At 39.9% G+C, this 21,942-nt stretch overlaps 1 protein-coding gene across 1 annotated transcript; it reads right to left on the reverse strand.

The window, feature by feature from the left end:
* Nucleotides 1–5,506: 5,506 nt before the first annotated feature.
* On the reverse strand, nt 5,507–18,136 carry LOC146691777 (transforming growth factor beta-3 proprotein-like). Its single transcript, XM_085431752.1, has 7 exons — nt 17,115–18,136; nt 13,110–13,273; nt 10,778–10,907; nt 10,555–10,662; nt 9,730–9,895; nt 9,385–9,538; nt 5,507–7,311 (listed from the first exon to the last, which is right to left on the reverse strand). The coding sequence occupies exons 1-7, from the start codon at nt 17,458–17,460 to the stop codon at nt 7,153–7,155; spliced, it is 1,227 nt and encodes a 408-aa protein (XP_085287878.1). The 5' UTR covers nt 17,461–18,136; the 3' UTR covers nt 5,507–7,152.
* Between the last annotated feature and the right edge of the window lie 3,806 nt (nt 18,137–21,942).

Below are 21,942 nucleotides of genomic sequence, written 5' to 3' on the forward strand. Positions count from 1 at the left end.
TTCTATATGTGTGTGAGCACAGAAAAATATCAGCCAAGGCAAACAGAAATGCATCAAAGTATGCTTTAAATATCCCACAGATGTCCTACTTTAGCCTTACTCCTCATGTTTCTCTGAGCGTTTATAAAGTAGTAGGTAGGTAAAGCATCAGGGCCTATAACTTGATGTAAATGGAGAAGGTGTTTACAGCTACGAAGAGACAAAATAAATGTTCTAAAGGAAACTTAAACTCAGCTTCTGGCAGTGTTACATGCATTCCTTCAACAAAGAAGTCCTTTTATAATTTTATAGTCAGGATCATGAACAGTATGACTGTGTGTGATGTTCATGTATATACTGATAGTCTTCAGAATGATTTAAAACTAAGAGCTTGACATCATGTCATAAATGTTAAAACCTCAACCGCTATTAAAAAAAAATGTAATAGGGTTGCACAATTATACAATTATTGATTACTGAGTTTGTGTAATGCAGAAATGGTTGTGTTTGAGCAAGCAAAGCTAAGTAAAAAAACTAAGATCACCCCCACTGCTCATACAGAGAACTTCTGTAAAGGCAGAAGATTTGTCAGTTTGCTGGTCTGGAGCTTTCAGGTGGGTGTTAGCGCAATGCCACAACCTTCCCATGAGTAGAAATTTAACTTCACACCTCAGTAAATGTGTTAAATATGAAAGTCCGTGGCAACCTATTGGGTTAGGCAAAGGTTATCCCAACTGTCAATCTGATTCATAACAGGGCTGATTCATTGGGTTTGTAAAGTGAACAAACCACAAGACATTTGGAATAATGTCATTTGTGGAGATGTTTGGTCATAATGGACAGTGACACATGTAGAAAAAACAAACGCAGTATATCAGAACAAACACCTCACACAAGGAAGTATGAGATGGCCATTTTTATTTTGTCACCTTATATTTCCTTGTGTCCTCTCTCTCCTTTGGTTACTGGGAAATTGTTCCCCAAACAGGAAGCATAAGCAGGGACCTTGGTCCATAAGCACAATTTCTCCCCATATCCATGCTACATATGGAACTAGTCACGCTTCTGACCTGATGTGCTGCTTTGGAGGTGCTTGAAAGTCTGGATGACTCCCTGCCCTGTGCATACTGGTTTTTGCCTTCAGTGTTTTTGTTTTGTTTTTTCCATCCAGGGCTACTGTCCATCTAAATTGTAGAGCATGTACTCCTGTTATAGAGTTATCATTTGTAGAAGGAAGATTATGTTTCTTTCTTCTAAACCTTATGGTGTAGTTTAAGGGAAAATGGCCATTTTGAGTAATTCTCACTTCTTCACTCCTCAGAGAAGCGAGTTTTGTGTAATGGTGTGTGCTAATTTTAAAGGGCGTGCAAATTATAATGTCACACTGTCTGTCTTCCTACAGTTTGCTTCCCTCCTCTCTTTGTCTCTCCTCTCTCCTATTATTGGAATACTGTCACGGAAACGCACACTCTGCTGTAATATAATGCTGTAGTTTGATCCAGACCTCCCATTCATTTGTTTAGCTATAAAGGTCTATGAAGTTGATACATGTTTACATATTTGTTCACCCCTTCACTCTTTTCCAGTAACTATGGCTGCTGGCTTGACTCGTGCATGTATGTGTGTATGTGTGTGTATGTATATGTGTGTGTGTGTGTGTGTGTGTGTGTGTGTGTGTGTGTGTGTGTGTGTGTTCTTCCCATCGCTGAATTACACAACTCTTTCCACCCTGGGGCCTGAGAACTAGTCTGATGTGACCTGATGATTTTATTGCAGCAGCAGTCTATTTTGACTCTTTCTCTCTAGCTCTCTCCCTCACACACACACTCAAACACACACACACACACACACACACACACACACACACACACACACACACACACACACACACACTACTTTCCCTCTGTCTCTCACTTCCCCCTCTAATTTTTTTTTCTACCTCCACATCTGTTAATCTGCTCAGGGAATAGCAGCACAGTTTTCCAAACCTCTGTGCATTTACGTGTCATGCAATTCATCATTGGTAAGTCTTGGATGAGCACAAGTTCTGAGAAAGTCAGACTTCAACCCAGAAAAGGACCCTGAACTCAAATCAGATTATGGTTTGCTCATCCAGCCAGTAGCCGAGAACTTGAAATAGGTTTATTGCAGGTTTGGGTTTGAGGTGGTCAGCTTTCCTCAAAGAGAAGCAAACAATGTTCTTATCTACACCTTCGAACATAAAAGATGAAAGTCAAGGCTTAGCAGAATCCAGATACATCAGGTTTTTTTCAGTGATTTTCGAAAGACTTACCCAATTAAAATGAAGAAGCCACAAGAAATATTATTACCTGTGAAGTTTCTTGTGTTGGATCCATTTAGCTAGTGAACCAATGAAAGACTATTATTTGTTGTTATTACCAGGCTGCTGCTCATATTGTTGATGGCAACAAATTCAACTGTGGTTCCTTGCCAACTCTTTCACTGAAGTAGACGCTTTAGTGTATTTCCTTCATGTGTTTCAGTGTCTGACTGTGCTCAACAATGTGGCTCGCCACTACGTGGCCCTAAATGAGCCCTTGCTTGAATAAGAAGACACAAGCAAAGGTGCCGCCTCTGTTAGGAAACGCCTTATCGTGGCTAACTCCGCAGCTCATTCCATTAAACTGACATGAGAAAAAGATACTCGGATATTTTACTCTTCCTGGGAGTCCGCTGGTTCACTGGTTCTATCCACACACATAAAGAAGTCAAAGAGGTAATCCAGTTGCAGAGCTTTTAATGTATATGTAGCATTTATGTATACTGAAGCAATAAGAGCCCTGATTTTTGTGATACTGAATTTTTTTCACAGGGCCAAACTGCGGACTTGTACACAAGTAAGTAACATGTCGTCTGCTGGCTTTCGTTGATGGTTGAAAGTCACTCATGCATGGGGCACAGCCGCTCTGTACCAGTAATGTGTGTTGTTGGTACAGGGCTGTCTGTAAACCCATTAAAGCCTCGACCCCTGTTTTTAGACCTTGTCATGCCCTCTGGTCTTTGTGTTTCCATCAATGTGCTTCATTTCTGATTAATTGTGACAGGGAACAATAATGGGCACGTAGAGAAACGGAATTCTTTCTGGCTACTTGTCAGTCCGTATTAGCTCAACCAACAACCCCTCCAATCGGTGTAACCCATTAGCAGAGCTGACATAAAAAATATAAGCAACCTCTGATCACCCAGTCTTTAGACAAGCAACTAAACATTTGGTAATGAGCCATCAATAACACCAACTTTTGGGTAAGAATTGCACAAGATCTGCCTGTTGTTCTTTTTCATTCATTTTACTCCATAGTGTGTCTGATATGCCAGTTACTAATGCTAATACAATCTTAAACGTTTACGTGTACATTTCCCACTTTATAATTGTGTCTTCAAAATTGTAATTAATAGTATAGTAAAGTAGTAGTAAAGTAAGTTAATTATTCTTAGATTTAACTATTTAATAAATCATTATCAAACTCTTACAGATGACAAAGTAAGAACAGCCAGAGTCATGCAGCCACTGGGGAAGCCTGTGTGGGGACTATGCACATACACAGCACTGAAGTAATATCCAGTGATTATTAGTATTATTAGTAACAATTTCTATCATATGTCTTTTAAAGAGCCTATTTCCACTGTAATAATCTTCTGAGCTTTATCAGCAAATTTAAAACTGTGTTGACATGGCCACATAAGTAAATAGTGAGAGTGAGTGACCCAAGATAATTACCCTAATGTACAGTGCTGCTCAAAAGACTTTCATATCATTTTTTAAATTGGTCTCGAGCAGAGCTAAAGTTCCCCAACATTTTTTAAGGTCTTTCAATTTTTTTCTTTGGACATTTGCTGCTTTTACACCTTTTTCCCTTGTTTGTTTGTCAAGGTATTTAACACTGACCTGTGAGTCATTAGAGTATTTAAAAAATCACCTAACTCAAGGAATGAACCAGTTTGTGTCTACACACCACAGACAACTTAGAAAAGAACAATTTTTAAAATGTATCTATAGGTTTTGTTATTAGCATTGTGTTGCAAGCACATGGAATTTGTTCTCATTTCTCTTTAACTGAATCTAAAAAAAAAAAAAGATAGCACCGCTTGACTGGCATAAATAGTATTTTTGCACTAACCAGCTGATTAACAAAAAGTTATTTGCTGAAAACCTGACATATCTCGGTATGGTGTGCAGCATGTTCTTAAAAACAATTAAAGAAACTGAGCAAGTGGAGATAAAAAGAAAAAGTTGGCCTTAAAAAACTATCACAGATGACAGTATCTGAAAATCATGTCCTTAAGAAATAGGAAAAAATGGAAGGATGGCTATCAAGAAGCCATTCCTAGAGAAGGAAAATATGGAGAAAAGGATAAGATATGATACATTACACAAGAACTTGACTGGAAATCAGTGGCAGCAGGTCTGATTAAATTTGCAATCAATATGTATCGAGGAGGTCGAGGTTTAACAATGAGTTTCTACAGTCATCTGTAAAACATGGGAGAGGCTCTGTCATGGTTTGGAGCTGCATTTCAGACAGTGGTGTTGGAGATCTTGTCAAAATTGATGGAATTATGAACACAAAAAAGTACCATAAGATTTTGATCCAGCATGTTATACCACCTGCAAAGTATCAGATTGGCAGCGGCTTTGTTACCTGGATAGAAAGAGCAAACAAACGAACACTATCAGTCATGGATTGACCTTCCCAGAACTTGGATGTTAATAATAATTGAAGCAGTGGGATCATCTTGACAGAGAACAAGAAGCCAAGGCAGCCAACATCCAAAGAATGTCTTTCAAGTAGTCTGGAGAAATATTCCTGAAGACTCCTTAAAGAAATGACAAGAAAGCTTGACTAAGAGAGTTCAGGCTGTGTTGAATAAAAAAGGGTTTTATATCAAATAATGTTTTTGTGTGTTTCGATACCTTGTTGCACCTATGTCCTATTTTCCTAGTAAACTACAAAGAAATAAGGGGTGGCGTGTGACTTTTACACAGTACTGCAAGTAATAGCATGAGCTTAGGCACCGCTGTAAAAAGTGTCTGGCTCTACTACTGAAAGCAAGTATCAAACTCTGAGGAGAACACATACCTAGGTATGAGGCGGTACTGAATGTAATATGCCTTTTTTTCAGTTTTTTTGCGTGATTTATGCTATCCATTTTATGAAAAACAAGGAAATAAAGAGATGCCTGTGCAGTAATACGCTCTTAAAATAAGAGTAATTGCTTTTTGCCTGGGAAAGCTGTTAAGCAGTAACCCCTGAGAAACTTGAATTTATCACTCTGGTTTAAAAAAAAAAAGAAAAGGCTGTGCATGCGCCTGCAGGAAACAGGTGGGGTTGGTGAGATTCAAGAAAGAAAAATGATGTTTGCATGGAGCCAAAACATTATGTGAAAATAGCATTTTAAATGACATTTCAATAAGGCAGACAAGAACAGTTCATACATTCATCATCTCCTAATTTGGAGTTAAATGTTTGCACAGATTTGAACGTTACGCTTTAAGAAGGGGCTCATAGACTTTTGCATGATGTCTTTTTAATAACAATCATTTTATCAAACAACATGACTGCCAAAAAAACCAAACAAAAAAACAACAACATGATGTAAATGTCACCTAAAAGCTAGATGACTGCGATTGGGCAAATGTCAAACAGTACAGGGATTCAGAAATGAGTTGGAGAAAATGAGGTCTAACTGTACATCAGGCCACTGTCATGTTATAACTTTTCCTCCACTCCCTCTTCATTTCTGTTCCATTAGGACTTCACACTGTAAGAGAGCACCAAAACAAACAGAGACAGAGCAAAAGGGAATGAAAGACTGCAATGTTTTGGGAAGCCCAGACTGCACATGTAAATTCCTTGTCAGCGGGCTGGAGTGAAGGGTGACAGGTGAGTTGACAGGAGACAAAAGAAATAGAAGAAAACAGCTGCACTAAAAAAATGGCCTTTAGTCAGACAAATAAGGGGATTCCACATAACAGGTTAAACTCCTATATGGACAATAATGTTGCATATTCTTTCTAAATCACAAAGGAAATGTAACAGTACCCACAGTTTAATATAAAACTGTTACACGTCAATCTTCTTCCCAGTTAGTGAAACAATCACTATACGACAAGTTGCATAACAGACTAAATCTGCTATTAATGTAAAAGAAGTCTCATAAAAACCTGTTGCATAACACGTGTTCTTTTCCAGTATATTCTTTGATGTCCCAAAAATAATGTGAACCTGTTAAAGATGAAAACTTCCAGTGAATGGCAGTGTGCTCGTGGCTAGTTTCCATCACAGTTCTTCCCTTCCATACAGGTCCCCTCTTCTTCTTCTTCTTCCATTCGTTTTAATAGATTCACCGAGAAAAAAAAATAAAAACGAGACCATTGCTGCTGGCTGGCCAAAAAAAGAAAAGCTTGGCTCAACCTTCTTTGTTCATTGACTTTCCATTGCAAATCCAGCAGGCATTCTCTCTCAGCTCTCCTTTTCCCTGACCACAGCTATGGCTTTGGATACAGCAGCAAGTCTGTCCTTTCTCCTTTTGTGTTTGAAGATAATGCCCACTGTTTGAAGTGAAGGGAATTTAAGGCAAGTTTAAGGGAAAATTGGGCCTGAAAGAAGAGACCTGTCTATATTTGTGACGACTAACAATGTAAAATCAAGGCTAGATTCAAGAAAGAGTTACACAAAAATACTACAACGTAGCCCTCTTTGAGTAATTATCAATGAAGCAGCTATAGTTAGTTTTTTTGTTGTTTTTATTTTAATTTCTTTCATTTTGTCACAAATAGGTGCCCTTGTCAATCTAGCCTCTAAAGTATGTTGTCCATCCTCACAAATATAGGGGGAAATATTTTAAGCTCAAGTCTTATTTGGGACTATTTTTTTAGTTAGATTCAAATTAAACTACTTTACTTGTCAACCAGAACCAATTGAGGGAAACAATAAAAATTAGTATCAAAATATCAAGTTTGTTTGTTTTGGGGTTTTTTGTTTTTTGAGAAAATCTGCATCGTTAAAAATGTGCCACCTCCTGAGTGGTCTTCAAATCTAAGCCATGAGGCCACAGTTTAAGTATTTGTCACAGCTAAAAGTCCAAAAGTCATGCATGGGTTTGGTCTGTACCGAGTAAAATCCTGCCACACTGCCTCACATTCATGTCCTCTCAGCTACACTTGCAAGACTTGACAATCATGTTGGAGAGTTGCTCCACTTTAGGTGTCCGTCCAGAGTAGTAGAGTATAGTGAGGGGTTCCAGGTCTTGGGGGACACAGCAGGGGGAGGCGGATGCCTCTGGATTCAGAGTGTTGTAGAGGCTCAGCAGCTATTGAATAGGACATAGAAATTAAATAATTATAAAATTCACATTTGTTTTGTGTACCGTGTATCTCTGCTGTCTCTTCCTATGTGATATTACATGGCAGAGACATGGCACACAAAGACTTCTGCGCAGAAATCCATGAGAGAAAGTAGTAACAGCAAAGAGCCTCTGCCCCTCTACCAGAGAGCCAAACATCTGGTTTTTCACAGCCAAACTGGAGAAATATACACTCACTAGCCACTTCATTAGGTACACCTGTTCAACTGCTCATTGACGCCAATATCTAATCAGCCTAACACATGGCGGCAACTCAGTGCATTTAGTCGTGTAAACATGGTGACGATGACCTCCTGTTCAAGTTCAAACCGAGCATCAGAATGGGGGAAAAAGGGTGATTTAAGTAACAGTGAACGTGGCATGTTTGTTGGTGCCAGACAGGCTAGTCTGAGTATTTCAGAATGTGCTGGCCGGCAGGGATTTTCCCACCAAACCATTTTTAGGACAATTTTAAAACAATAGTCCGAAAAAGGGAAAAAGAGAAAATAACCAACTCTGGGCAAATATCAGTATGAAAGATGAACATAGCTACAGTGACATCACCCAGTGGTTTGTGAAGTCCTGTTCTGAAGCCTCGTGACGAGGGCTTCCCATGTCGCCACCTTGGTTGCAAAAACTGGACATGACGAGGCTGGGCAGGTCTGACTGCGAAACCAAACGCTTACCGCCTAACAACTTGTGACTGACAACTCGTCAACTCGTAAGCCAATGTCTTTGTGGTTTCATAGCATGCATATGGTGCATGAAACATGGTACGATGTACACTGGCAAAAAACAATAACAATATGAAAAAAGAGTGACTGCAGAGTGACCTACAAGCTTAGCAGAAAAGTGACTATGGAAGTCACGACAGAAAGCTGTTTTCCCATAGACATCTATAGGGCCAGAAGTCTTTTTGCAACCACAACTATTGCCATCTGGTGACGTTCAGATAGAATGCACGTTTAAGACACTTCTGCATTGATGGAGTTTTCCGACCCACAAGGTACGTCCATGTTTTATACATGAACAACGCAAAAAAGCAAAAACACTGTGTTTATATCAGACATCAGTGGAGAATGGCCAGACTGCTTTGAGCTGATAGGAAGGCAGCAGCAATTCAAATAAACCACTTGTTACAACCAAGGTATCTCTCAACATGACAATAAGGTCACTGTACTCTAATGGCTTCCACAGTCACCGGGTCTTAATCCAATAAACCAACTTTGGGATGTGGTGGAATGGGAGATCCACATCATGGATGTGCAGGCGATAAATCTGCAGCAACTGCGTGATGCTGTCATGTCAATATCCACCAAAATGTCAGAGGAAGGTTTCCAGCTCCTTGTTGAATCAGAACTGCGTGCAACCTGATAATAGCAAGGTATAGCTAATGAAGTAGCCCGTGAGTGTATAAAGCATACCTTGTTTACTACTGATGCAAGTGCACAGATGAGGTTCATGATACACACACACACACACACACACAAAAAAAAAAAACCCACCATAAAAAATCATGAAAGGAACCAATTTCTGGCTAACATAGCTGTAGCTCTTTTCCTTTCCCCTAAAGTCAACTTTCTTTTGACTGGATGCCCCAGCAGGTGGGGATTCATTCAGTTTACATATCAAATAAAGAATATAGCTCTTTCCCCATGTTTAAATACAGGGCTCAGTCTTGTTAACACAAAACAGCTGCCTGGAGATTCAGTGGCAAAGTGGCTAGAGTTTCTGCTAGAAGAGTTACAGCCCAAGGCATTTTTATTTTAATCAATGCAATACCTATACTCTGACTGTGAAAGATAGCTTTCAGATATATTTATCAGATATATTGATTTGTGATCAAATGGACAAGTTTTTTATATTTTGTTTTTTACACTGTAATTTAAAATACCATGTATAGTTGTAGTGAATATACATATAAAACATTGACATTTATGATGCTTTTTTTTCTGCAATCTACGATGTACTTAAAGGTATTTTTGTTTCTGCTGCTGTAAATTCTACTGTGCAAAACTCCCTCAGCATAATCCCACTTACCGAGCTGTGCGTTGTGTCTGAGCTCCTCAGGTAAGGGCATGGCCCAGAGCAGTAGTTGGCATCGTAACCACTGGGCTCGTGGATCCACTTCCAGTCCAAATCACGGCGGAAATCAATGTGCAGCCGGCGAACACAGCAGCTCTCCTCCGTGTTTCTGTGATGAGGAGGAACAACAAAAACATAGTCAGTCTCAAGAAATGTTTTCAGTGGAACATTTAGGTTCTCTTAATATTTAATTGTTGTATCAAATATTTAAGCTCCTGCACATGAAAGTACCATTAAAACTTGACAGCACTAAGAATAGATTTCTCAAGGACTAGCTAAAACTGGCGTGAATCCCCTTACGAGAAACAGTAGTTTGTGTCCAGCGCTCTCTTGCGTCGGCGTGTTGACTGAGTGTCCAGGCGGTGGGGCGGGATCATCATGAGGATGAGATGAGGGAGATTCTGTTCCATTTTCCTCTTCAAGTGATCCAGATCCAAGCGACTGTGCTCCTCCTCTTCATCAATACCTTGATTATAAACATGATCCAAGTGCACAACTATTAACAACTGTGGAAAAAATCCATCCTTTTTTATCTGAGAAAGACCTTAAATATTATTCACCATAATATAAGAGCACTTGTACTGTATTGCAATTCATCAAATTGAAGCATCTATGCTTAAAAATTATTTCTATGTAAATAACCTTTGATTATTTATCACAATAAAGATGTGATTTGGTTATTACGAAGATTACATTTTCTTTCTTTCTTCCTGTTAGAAGGGAGTTTTTCCTTCCCACTGTCGCCAAAGCGTTTGCTAATCAGGGGTTATATAATTTAGGGGGTTTTCTGTGTTTCCTTTGTGCTATTGTTGGGTCTTTGCCTTGAGGCAACTATTGGTGATTTGGCGCTGTATAAATAAAGGTGTATTGAATTCAATGAAATGTTGCCATGTAAATGTATTGCAGGGATGGTAAGAACTCACACAGAGCATAAAACATGACTTGCACAAACCCCTAGTAGCTATGTCCATCCTATATACTGTTTGTTTGTTTGTTTGTTTGTTTGTTTGTTTGTTTGTTTGTTTGTTTGTTTGTTTGTTTGTTTGTTTGTTTGTTTGTGTGTGTGTGTGTGTGTGGGGGGGGTATATATAAAAACTGATGTGACAAAATCTCACTGTAGCTCACCTTTAAACTTGACCTCCAGGACCTCACTTTCCTTGTCAATGATGTCGCCATTTGGGCTGAAGGTGTGGCATGGACAGTGGACACTAATTTCCAAACCCATATTAGATCCTGCAATTAAAAAAAGGCAAGCTTTCATTAACCTTAATGGTAATCCTTTATTATTCCTAATGATAACAATTCTGAGTTATTATGAAATGAGGAAATATGGAGATCTCAGGCTCACCTCTCTTCATCAGCCACTCCCGCACTGTTTCGGTCACATCAAAGGAAATCCATTCTGCGGTACCTTTGGTCAGCACATTCTTGGCTCCAATGAAGCGCTGCTTTCTAATGTGTTCATTTCGCCTCACGATCTGTGAAGCAAAAATAAATAGTTGGTCTGAAGCCTTTTTTCTCAACTGTTTTAGTTGTTCTTGTTCTGATTGTTCAATAATAGTGAATCATGTGGAGGAAAGAGTGCATTCAATATATTAATAAACTATGAATACAGAAAAAGTACACTACACTGAGGCTATGTCGACATGTACATGGGTATTATTTAAAATGGGAGTTTTTCGTTTTTGCCTTGAAATATCACTTTTCACGTGAAAATGCAAAAAGCAATGTCCAGGGCTGTCAAAAGCATACCGGGTGGCACTACAGCATAACTCTAACAATACGGAAATGTTGACCAATCAGAAGCTGACAAACAATGAAGTTGCACACACAAAACTGACACTCACACATCTGACTTTCCTCATTCATTTCCCTGCCTAGATTTAAATCTTCACCCTGGAAGGGGTTTTTCAAAAGCTCCAATTTCAGTGACCGTAAAATGACAGTAAAATGCCATTTATGTGTTGGAAAAGGCTAAAAGCTATAGAAAAGCTACATTTATCAAAATACGTGTGTGCACGTAGACGGACTGCAGGCAAGGGGTGTTTTTAAGCTAAATGCAAATTCCCACCTTTGCATAATAAGTCATATCATGTCATAACTGTTCAAATGATGAAGAAGGTTTGAAGTGGCAAAAGACAAAAATGACAAAATATGCATTTCTTACATCAGCCAGACTCAATATGCTAAAATTTAATGGTGCTATATCTTAAACAAAAGATGTATTTTTAATCAACAAAAGGCCAACTCTGCTATTATAACAGCTGTCAGTTACTTTTAGTTAAATTCCCCATTAATGCTGCTTTTCGCAGTGTTCCAGGAGACTGTATTATTGCATTTGATAAAATCAGACTAAACCTTGTCTTTCCATTTTTGTTGGCTTGTATTTATTTCTTTATAACTAAAGACATGTGGGAATGTGCACAAGATCTATAAATTTACATTTGACTATTTCTGTTATTATTTACTTAACTTTTGGCAAGGTTGCTACAGGTCCCTGGTTTTTCTGTGGAATTTGGCTATTTGGCTAGAACATGCTATAAATACCTCCTCTGTCACCAGAGCAGGATGCAAAAGAGCTTTTTTCTAACCGCTATTAAGTCACTGAACAAGTTATGACCTGTTTATTTATTTATTATTAATTTTATTGACAGACATTCTTTTTTTGTATTTTGCACACATCTAAATTATTCTTTTTTTTTTTCTTGTGACCTTCTAATCTAGAGCTTTTTTTCCATAGGTTTTTCACACACTTTTTACTTGTTAATCTGTGGTGTGACAATGAAGTTTAATCTGAATCCATGTTGGAGGTGTTTTTCGGTCAGTGGGTTGGGCAGATCTATTTTTATGAAAATAAAAAGGCAGATTTTAAACAAAATCATTTATTTACACCAAAATCTTACAAAACCAACCACAGAACACAGCATACATGTAAATACCAACATGCCAACCATGTGTATCTAAGCACCTGCACACACACCAGATTGCTATGATGCTTTTAACTGCCAAGATTAATACCAACTCTGGGTACTATGTTAATAGTATATTTTTCTGTCATTTAATTGTGTATCGGTTACTTTGGTGTAGCATTGGGGAGGTCCTTATCAGCAGGAAAAGTTGTAAAAGTTAAGAAGCTACAGTTAAAACTTTTTCACAGTTTCCAAAAACAAAGAGTGGACCGAATTGGAGTCTTTTCTGGGCCAACTCTGGTCCCCAGGCCATATGTTTGACACCCCTATCTTAGATCCTTATAACAGAATATTGCATTAAGGACATTAACTACAATATTCAGTACTAGAGATCTACACATAACTATAATTAAGATCATTATAGACATTTGTAGATGTCTACTACTTGTTCTTCGATAACACTGTCTGTGGCTAACTGTCCCGGTTCTGCAAAGATCTTGCAGGCCTGCTGAACCTTTCAGTTGTTCATCTATTTGTTACCTAGAGCCTAACTGCAATCGAGTTATAATTGTCTATTTTTTGTTAGTTGGAGCCTGAAATAACAATAGAACTGACTAGCTATTTCAAGACCGGTTTCTCAACAGTTCAGAATTGTAGTGGTATTTTTCTTTTGTTTGTTTTTCCTTGTATACAAAGATTACATCCAGAAAAAGTATTTGCGGTCTGCCTTTTATCTAGGTAGAAGGACAAGGAAACGGTACCTTTACGCACCTGGTAGAGCTCAATCCGCTGTTCATTCCTCTTGGCAGTCGAGTTTGGAACTCTCAGCGCTCGAAACTCTGCTCTGAACAGGTTGGTGGCGTTCCTCTCCATGGCGGAGATGTTAAAACGGAAAACCTTAGAAGTCATGCCTTTTGGGCAGTAAGACAGATCGTCTGGAACAAATAGAATAAAACAAATGTTTTGTGAGGGAGCATGCTTAGAAGCATTTTATGTCCGTAGATAGATAAGACAGATGGACCTTGTATAGATAAAGATACACAGTTCAAATCCGATCTTGGCCATAGTGGTTCTGTGGTGTCTGGCACTACGTTTATCACAGTGAACGACTAGTGTTGCTGCACACCTTAATCAGAACTTGTCAGTGTTTCTCTAACACATTTTGTCTATATTTGGTGGAAATGAAAATGTCGTCACTGAAATAGCATTATTTAGATAAGTATGACCTCACCTATCTGGTATCAAAAACCTTCCTATCCTCAGTCCCACTGACAACTTTTTGGACCTGAACCCTTTCTGACCATGATGACTTCTCCACAGCCCAACCTCAGTCCTTGAGACATGCCAGACTCTGTATAAGTACCATGCTATAAAAGGAAATCTTTCCGATGCTTGTTGTCCACACTCTCAACACAGTAATTTGAATGACCTTAAGGCTGCTCTGTGAACCAACTCGAGGCCGTGGCAGGTGTAAATGAAGCAGAAGGCTGCCACAAGACTGACAGGTCAACCTATTACCTCTGAACCCCATCAAAAAGCTAATGTATGTAAATGAGATAAAGCGCGTGATGTCACTGGCCCAGACTCAAATTTTCATTCCACAAAGTCAGCCTCCAAGCACTCTTATGCCTCATGCAGGGAGCACCATTGGCGCTGTGGCTTGTAATCACTGACAGTCTACTGTCTTAAAGGAGTGGTTTGATATTTCGTAAAACTTACATTCCCACTTCCTCGCTGTAGGTTACGTGAGAAACGTGACATCACTGCTATGAATTCCACCCCAAAAAAAAGGATGGCGCGAGCTAACAGCTAGTCACACGTCATTTCATTCTCAAAAAATAATAGGATCTAATGTTGGCAGCTAGATGCAGTATTCTTGGCGTGTGGTAATACATGATGTCATTCACAAGCATGTGCCTATTGTGGAATGATAATAAAATCTGTGGCCACCTTTAATGAATGACAGTACATTCTAAAGTGTAATCAAGGGTAAATAACACAGACCTCTAGAGCGTAATTGGATACAAACAAGTCATGTGACGTTGAAAAGAAAAAACAACTGACACGGTAGAGGTTTGGGAGTATAGTTAATGAATGCATTAACAGGGCCGGATACTGCACCACTGCTCAGTCTTGCTGCTATGCTTTCCAAGTACCCATTTGCATTTGAATTGAAAACAGTCCCTGTGGTCCAGAAAACATTTTTTCCCCGTAGACCGCCATTATCAAAAGAGACATCTGTAAAACTGTTAAATACGATGGATCAAATTCATGGAGTCTTAGCCACAAAAGTGAGTTTTTATTTCTTGTCTATGGACTGCAGATTGTGGGACAAACCAGTCAGTGCGCAGCTAATGGTGTAACCACAACAACAAAGCTTCACTAAGAGCTACAAAGTGTTCGAGTCACTTTAAGAGGGGTCACAGTGTTTCTACCCAACATTACACAAAACAGTCTCTCAGTAAAACCTTCCCAAGTCTTATCTGCACCTGAATCTAATCTAACTTTAACTGTAGCTTTATCATTACACAAAAGAGATTAGGGGTGCTTTGTAAAAGGTATCCTGGTGATAGGCGTGGCAGATCAAAAAGTGCTTCGTCTGTATGTGTCGAGGGCAATGAAAGCTGATGTAATTTGTTTTTATTTTGAAAGATTTGTTGGAGAGTTTGACACATCATCATACCTTAAAGAAGATGGGGATTTGTCTCCATCTGTTACATAGATTTTGAGTAAATACATAAAAAAACCCTGCATTTTTCTGCAGGAGAAGACATGTTTTAAATTTGCTTGAGTTGTTGATGAACTGGGTTAAAACAGAGGGGACCTTACCCATTTGCTCCCATTGAGGTAAAACTTATGTTTTGAGTTTTGTATGTCTTGTATGAAGAAGTAAACTGGATAAACATGGAGAATACATTGCTTTAAATGTTGTTTTAATCTAAAAGATGTTTGCGTTGCTTTTTTTTTTCCTTTCCTGCAAAATTCAAAAGTGGACCTCAACCAATCTGAAAGTTCATCATCTTTCCTTCTCCATCATATGAAAATCACATTACCCACTCTCAGTTTAGGGGCTGAATGAATACAAGTGGATATACTGGGCATTGACAGAATGCATATTTCCAAGTATGAGATCACACTGGACATATTAAAAAAAACACTGGCATACACATACAACTCTTGTATTTAAGATTTTGTCATCAATCGGCGTGTGTTATTCTGTTTAAACACCAGTGAACAGGACACCGTATATAAATCTTTGTCGTCACATTGTCGTACCTCGAGACCATCCGTGGCTCTCAAATCCAGCTACGAGTCCACCATCTCAAGGCGCCTATTTCCTGGTGTTTTTGTCAAAAACCATTTTGTGAGATTTGAAACAGAACATTGCTGAGGGAAAGTAGGTCTTTTGAGAAACACCTGTTGATTTCAAAGGGACTGTGATGCAATGGTCTTGGCTTTGCTCTAGACCATGAGGCCCGCTTCGCCTCTCGCACACGCACAGCAGTTATCCTATTCTGCTTTTTCGGTAATCCAGACTCAGTCGGACCACATGCCACTTGAATTTCCTTCAAGTGCTGACACATGTCCCTCCAGCACAGGTTTTCCAATTACAGTTCGTAGCTTTTTATTCTATAGAGGAGAAAGTCAAATATGGGTTTAACACATGTAGAGGAAATAATGTGAGCCTAAGCAGTCTTTATGTGTTATTTTAACAAATATTTCACATATAAATTTAAACTCATTTTAAGCCAAGTAATGACTTGTTACCTATACCTGCTGGCAATATGAGATGCTGGCATAGTCTTTAGACTTAATTGGGTTTAGGGCTCAGCCTCACACACGGTTTAGTAAAGTTAAACCTGAGCTGTCCTGTATGTGATCTCATTCTCGTGGGCCACCCGCGAGCATAATTAACTAGCCAAGACGGCCAGTGGGGTCACTGCCATCTCAATAGGCAAGTGGGTGGCACCAGCATGAGGGCTACAGAAGAGCCAAATCCTCCCATGCAGAGAAACTCTAAACCAGAAAAGAGTCCTTCTATCCCTAATGGGGAGGTCCTGCTGTCTAGCTTTTCCTGCTCATTTCTGATAACTTTTCCAACTCCTTCTTCTATAGGCATCCCCATCTGCCTGTGCAGATGTCCCTCTCATTTGAACCTGACTGGAAAGGAAATGGGAACATCTGGGATGGGAGACATGAACCATAGAGAGGGGAAAAAAACAAAGCGAATAAGAGCGGAGTCAGGAGTGGGAGGAGAGTGGCCTTCCTGGAACACAGGTTCAGACATAAAACAGCACAAAAGAAATAAAGCACATCATTCACAAGGGCACTGCTTTCTGTTCGCCTTTTAGTTTTACAAAAATTCAGAGAAGAGTTTTATACAATTAAACATTAATCTGCCAAAGGGGAATTTGTTTTTTCTATGTTTGCGATGATTATGTGACACTAACCAGTTACCAGCACAAACACTAAAAAAGAGGATTTAGTTTGTAAAAGAGAGGACGGCTTGAATGGAGTTAAACGTGGAATATAAAAATATATATATTATAATAAAAATAATATCATAAAATTGAGAGAGTCTTTTGCCAGCTAGAAATTTTATCAATCTAAAACTGTCAATGAAACGGAATTACATAATTGCTGTTTTGAGTCTTGTGCCGCTGGGTTTAGGCGTACACTCTTCGTTTGATGCGTAATTACGCACTATGGACACGTTGGTGGCTGGCACAAGTTGGAGAAAGACAGCTTGGCTGTCTGAAAAAGTGCGATACTTACTGTTCTCCGGCGGTCCGTTGTCCATGTTGAATTTGTATATCTCTTTGGCATAGTACTCTGTCTCTGTGTTGTCTTGACCGCAACTCTGCTGCCGATCCCTCCCCAACTCCTCCAGTAGCTCCTTGGTGCTGTTATACAACGCTTGGATTTGATAGGGGATTTTACTCGGTCCAAGGGATTGTGGAGGACTAGTCAGCCGAAGTTTGCTCAAAATTTGACCCCGTATCGCCTCGACCCTCTTCCTTTTCACATGGTCAATATCCACAGTGGCACAAGTTGACAGGGATGAGCTCAAAGTTGCGCAGTTGAGGAGGATGACAAACAGTAAAGCCTTGCCCAAATGCATCTTTCTCTCTGCATTTGTTCGCTCGATGGTTGAAATGTGTGGAGGACTACCAGGGTCCGTGTCAACTATCCGTCAAAATCACAGTCCTGTGACCTATGGTTCTTCTTGTGCTTCTCTAAACTTCCCTTGGAAACTAATGCTTAAAAACTCCTCGCTTGATTCGTTTTCTTGTCCCCTTCGCCTGCGGAAATCCAATTTTGTGTTCGCCCATTAGACACAACTCAATTCAAAGTCCCGAAAAAGACGCTCTCCCACATATATGAAACTGATCCGTAGAAACAAGCAATCTGGTCTTTTGCATACTTGTACTCACTCCAGCAGATTTATCCGGTGGCCTGGCACACTTCTCCTCTAAGTCTGTATCACTTAAATGTGGAGCCGCCTTATTGTCTCAGAGGAGGCAGACCGCAGGTTGTCCCGTTAACGAGGTATATGCGACTCTGAGCGGTCGGTATGGCCTCACATGAGCTTTATAGCGGTCGTTTCTGACGTTTTGATGGAGGAGGGTCCCCGGGAGCGCCCAAAACGTAAGCGGGCAGTGAATGCAACGCTCCAGTCATCAACTCTGACATAATAAGCAAGTTTCACGGGCAGGCCCATCAAACAGCAGGGACAATTTAAGCTCCAGCCCACATTTGTTTGTTTACGAAGGTATTTGAAGTGGTGTTCAGGTCTGGTCTTGTGGTCCCCGTTTGTGTGAGTGTGAGTTCGCGTGTGTCTTTATAGTCGTACGTCGCTGTAAATTATAACCGTGTTGAAATCTCAGTTGGTGCGTCTTCTGATTGTCTGCTGTCGTATGCCCCCTAGTGGCAAGTTGTACCACTTGCAGTTGCCAATTTTGTTTCCCCAACAAATTGCTCAAAGAGCCTTACACTTGAAAAGGATGTAATACTGTGTGGTGTTTATTGTCCAGATACAAACGTTTGGTGTTGTCTTTCCCTCTAAACAGCCCCGGAGGAAAGTTGTGGTAGCAGCTTTAACAATGGCAATAAATAGAGGTCACAAAGTTTACACATAAAAAAAATCCATAAAGATAACAAGTGATAATTCACTGTTGGGTATTTTTGTATGTGTTTGTTTTGCTCTGTTGTCTGATGTTGGAGTCTTCCCACAAAGACCAGCACAAAAAAGGGCAGCGGTTGTTGTCCAAGGTTGCACTCAGATTACATAGATCCTTTTGAAACGTCACTTTCAGGCAACGTGATTACATTACTGTTGAAAAGAACCAAAGTTTCCTCGCTGTCAGCGCAGATTTTCCCATGCCCTCTGCAAACCGCCATCCACACAGAATTTTTTTTTTGTTTTTGTGCTGATGTCTGAAGGCCTTGGAAGCCTGTAAGTTATTATATATTTACAGCCCCCCACCTCCACCCCTCACCCAGCTTGTTTTATCTCTTTTCATAGAGCATATTCACATTTCTCAGACCTATTTTAAGTCGAAGCTCAGTCAGACACTGGAGGCCCCGTACCCAAACATGGCATTTCGCCGTGTTTATTTTGTCCACCAGTTTGCATAGCAAGAATAATTTCATACAATTGCCAAACTTGGTAAATATTTGGCATTAAGAGTAAGCTCAGGTGTATCATATACACATTTATTGGTTGACTTTGCAGGGAAGCATTATTGGGTAAATATGCAGATTATAGTGAAAACATAATTATGATGTGAATCCACTTACTGTCTGTTTTATTTTTTACAGCCAGATGTCTTCTCAGAAAAACATGGCTCATACTCTTTATGTAATAACTCTGACTTCCATTTACTCTTTGACTTGTTAGGAATGCCAAGTATCCCTGAATCGCAGTTATTGTTTAACTCTTTTAACTGTGGTGAAGATTTTTTTGTTTGTCCATTAATAACCAAGATTCTCTGTCTTTGCTGCTTTTGATACTTTAGTCACAGAAATATATGTATTTTTGTGTCTACTTGAATCCATCTCCAAACTAAAGTCTCTCCAAACTCCAGCTGAAACGCCTTCATCTATAACTTGATGTCGGGAGCGATATGTAAGCAATCCAAACCCAAAATTAACTTAAATGAGGGAGTTTGGGTTTTTTTGTATGATCCCAAAAAGAGCAGAGTTTTTCTATAGCTATTGTCAGAGTATTTTCAGGCAGACACCCAGGTCTCTGGTTTCTCTCAGCCGCTTACCCACAGTGCTCTATGCATACTTTAATGCACAAGACTCAAGTTTATCAGAAGAACTTTTGAAAACGACTTTGGGGGAGAATGTGAGATATTTGTGACAAAACAAAAAGGCATTTTTTGACTTTGTTTTTGCTCTTTGCTGTTGTCCATAATGCTCTGGTGAATCTCAGCATTTTCCCTGTTTTGATGGCTTTGAAGGAGCTCTCTGCTGTGCAACTCTCCCACTGCTGTCTTATTCATCCTTTGGCAATTCTCCATTAAGCCAGCAGGTGATGCTGCATAACAAACAATATCTGCTGTTAGTGTCTGAATCCACACACAAGAGCGGAGGAAAGAAAGCATCTTACACAGCCCCAGAGCTAAATCTAAATTATAGTGGACTCATTTTTAAGTGAAGATGTAACAACAGGCAGACCTGTGCTCTAAACTGTGCTCTCACATAAGGATTTATTTAGATGTTCTGTAAATGTATCACAAAAACCTGATGGAACCTCAAACAAGAGCAAAACCAATAACAATGGGTTGAGATGATAGGTGCAGTAGGTTCAACCTGCCTGAGGCTTCTGTGTGTGCACTTTGCATGCTCTCTCAGTGCCTGGATGGATTTGCCAGATGCTGCTTTCTCCCGTAATCCAAAGACATGCATGATATGTTCTTTCAGGTGATTCTTAATTGCCTGTTGGTGTGGTTTTCAGTCTCTCTGGCCCCCTTGAAGTGACACAGGTGCACCCCACCTACTGAAATAGGTTCCAGCGCTCCTTAAGTCTTTGTGGAGAGGATATGGGGGTCTATATCAGAGGGTCATGAACATGGAGAACAACAAAGTGAAGAGAGGACTCCCTAAGGAGGCAAAAAGCATTACCTTAAAGCCCTAAAACACACACATGTGGATACATACATGCACGTTGTAGTATTTTAACTGTCTGGACGGGGTAGGACTCTTAGACACAATCCCAGACACCTTCATCAAAGTTCACTTTTACTCGAAGCGTCCTCCAGTGATTACCTCACCGCTGGGTCAGGTTTAAGTGAGTCACTCTCAGGCAATCTCTCCGTCTCGCACAACACACGGAAAAGGAATGCAGCTACAGATCCGAGGATGAAAATAAAAACACATGCTCTTAGCCACACAGAGAAGTATGCCCTGTTTTTTGTGGGGTTTTTTGCTGTCACGTAGGTGGGATTCCTGCTGAGTATAGCTGTCAGAGTGGTGAACGTAACTTTGTAACCTCTTCTGTGAGTGAAGTGGCGATTCATTATGCTTCTGTAGACAGACTGATCTGACCACGCGCACACAGACTGGCTAGACAGTCAGGCAAACCCCAAATACTAAGCAGCATCCTGCCAGATTTCCCTACTACAGCATGCAGACAAGCCAGCCAGCACAGTAAAGTCTGCTTCGTCTGGAGGTTACAAGTCTATGAGTCATACGTAGAGAGTCAGTTGTGTAGGAATGCTACAGGAGACCCCTAAAACTCACACCAGTAGAGACAATGATGTGTATATGTCACAGCCATACGACTCAAATGAATCATTTAATCTGTCCACCATCTGTGTTAGTCATCAGCCCTCTTACTACACGTCCATAGAAAGGGAAAAACATGGCAGCTAGACGATGACTTAAAGTGAGATCACGTGGAAGCAGCAGACGTTTGTCTGTCATTTTGTCACTGATGTGTCTGAGGTTTATTTTTTTATGGCGTACAGTACTTAAAACACACAAGTTAAATGCTTATGTCTGTGTTATGTTTGAGGTTTCAGGCGGCTTTAATTACTGTACTGACATCTCCAAGTGGTGGGAAATTATCGAATTAAAAATAAGTAACACGCTTATTTTATTTAGAAACGCTAAACGCACCACCATGCATTTCAAGGCACTGAGGAGTTTTGCTGCTTCAATACGAGCACGGCTGCTTAAATCCTAGCTAATGTAAACTAACGTCTGCCTGATCGTTATAAACACACACATCTGGATGTGAACATGCAGCAATCTGTGGGAAGCAGTCGTGTTAGAGCACACTTTGGCTGCACGCAGGTAAACAGTCCACTCGGGGAGAAAAATACAGGAACAAGCTGACCAACAGGAAACCATTCAGGAAAAATGATTTCTCTTTTCACTCCCCTTTTTCAGTTCACTGCTTTCTGTCTTGGTGAGGATTTCTAGTGGCTGCACAGGAAGTCCTAAAACTCTGGTGGCTTCCCCTGGAGGTTTCCAGAATTAATTTTGCTAGGGTTAGGTCTATAAAGAACATTACAAAGCCACTTTGTCGACTTTATAATGATTTTATGACATAGTCTCACCTTATAGGATTTCAATGTTTTGGTGACATCTT

This window comes from Copadichromis virginalis, linkage group LG15 (genome assembly GCF_057382275.1).
Source record: "Copadichromis virginalis isolate Kocher_CV1m ecotype Utaka linkage group LG15, C_Virginalis_male_GT1.1, whole genome shotgun sequence".
Taxonomy (NCBI): Eukaryota; Metazoa; Chordata; class Actinopteri; order Cichliformes; family Cichlidae; genus Copadichromis; species Copadichromis virginalis.

Excerpts from the sequence above, each read along its gene's own strand:
- LOC146691777 (XM_085431752.1), bottom strand. The coding sequence starts at position 17,460 with ATGCATTTGGGCAAGGCTTTACTGTTTGTCATCCTCCTCAACTGCGCA. Across the intron at positions 13,274-17,114 it reads CAACGGACCGCCGGAGAACA|ACGATCTGTCTTACTGCCCA; the intron begins GTAAGTATCGCA and ends TATTTGTTCCAG. Across the intron at positions 10,908-13,109 it reads AGCGGATTGAGCTCTACCAG|ATCGTGAGGCGAAATGAACA; the intron begins GTGCGTAAAGGT and ends TTTGCTTCACAG.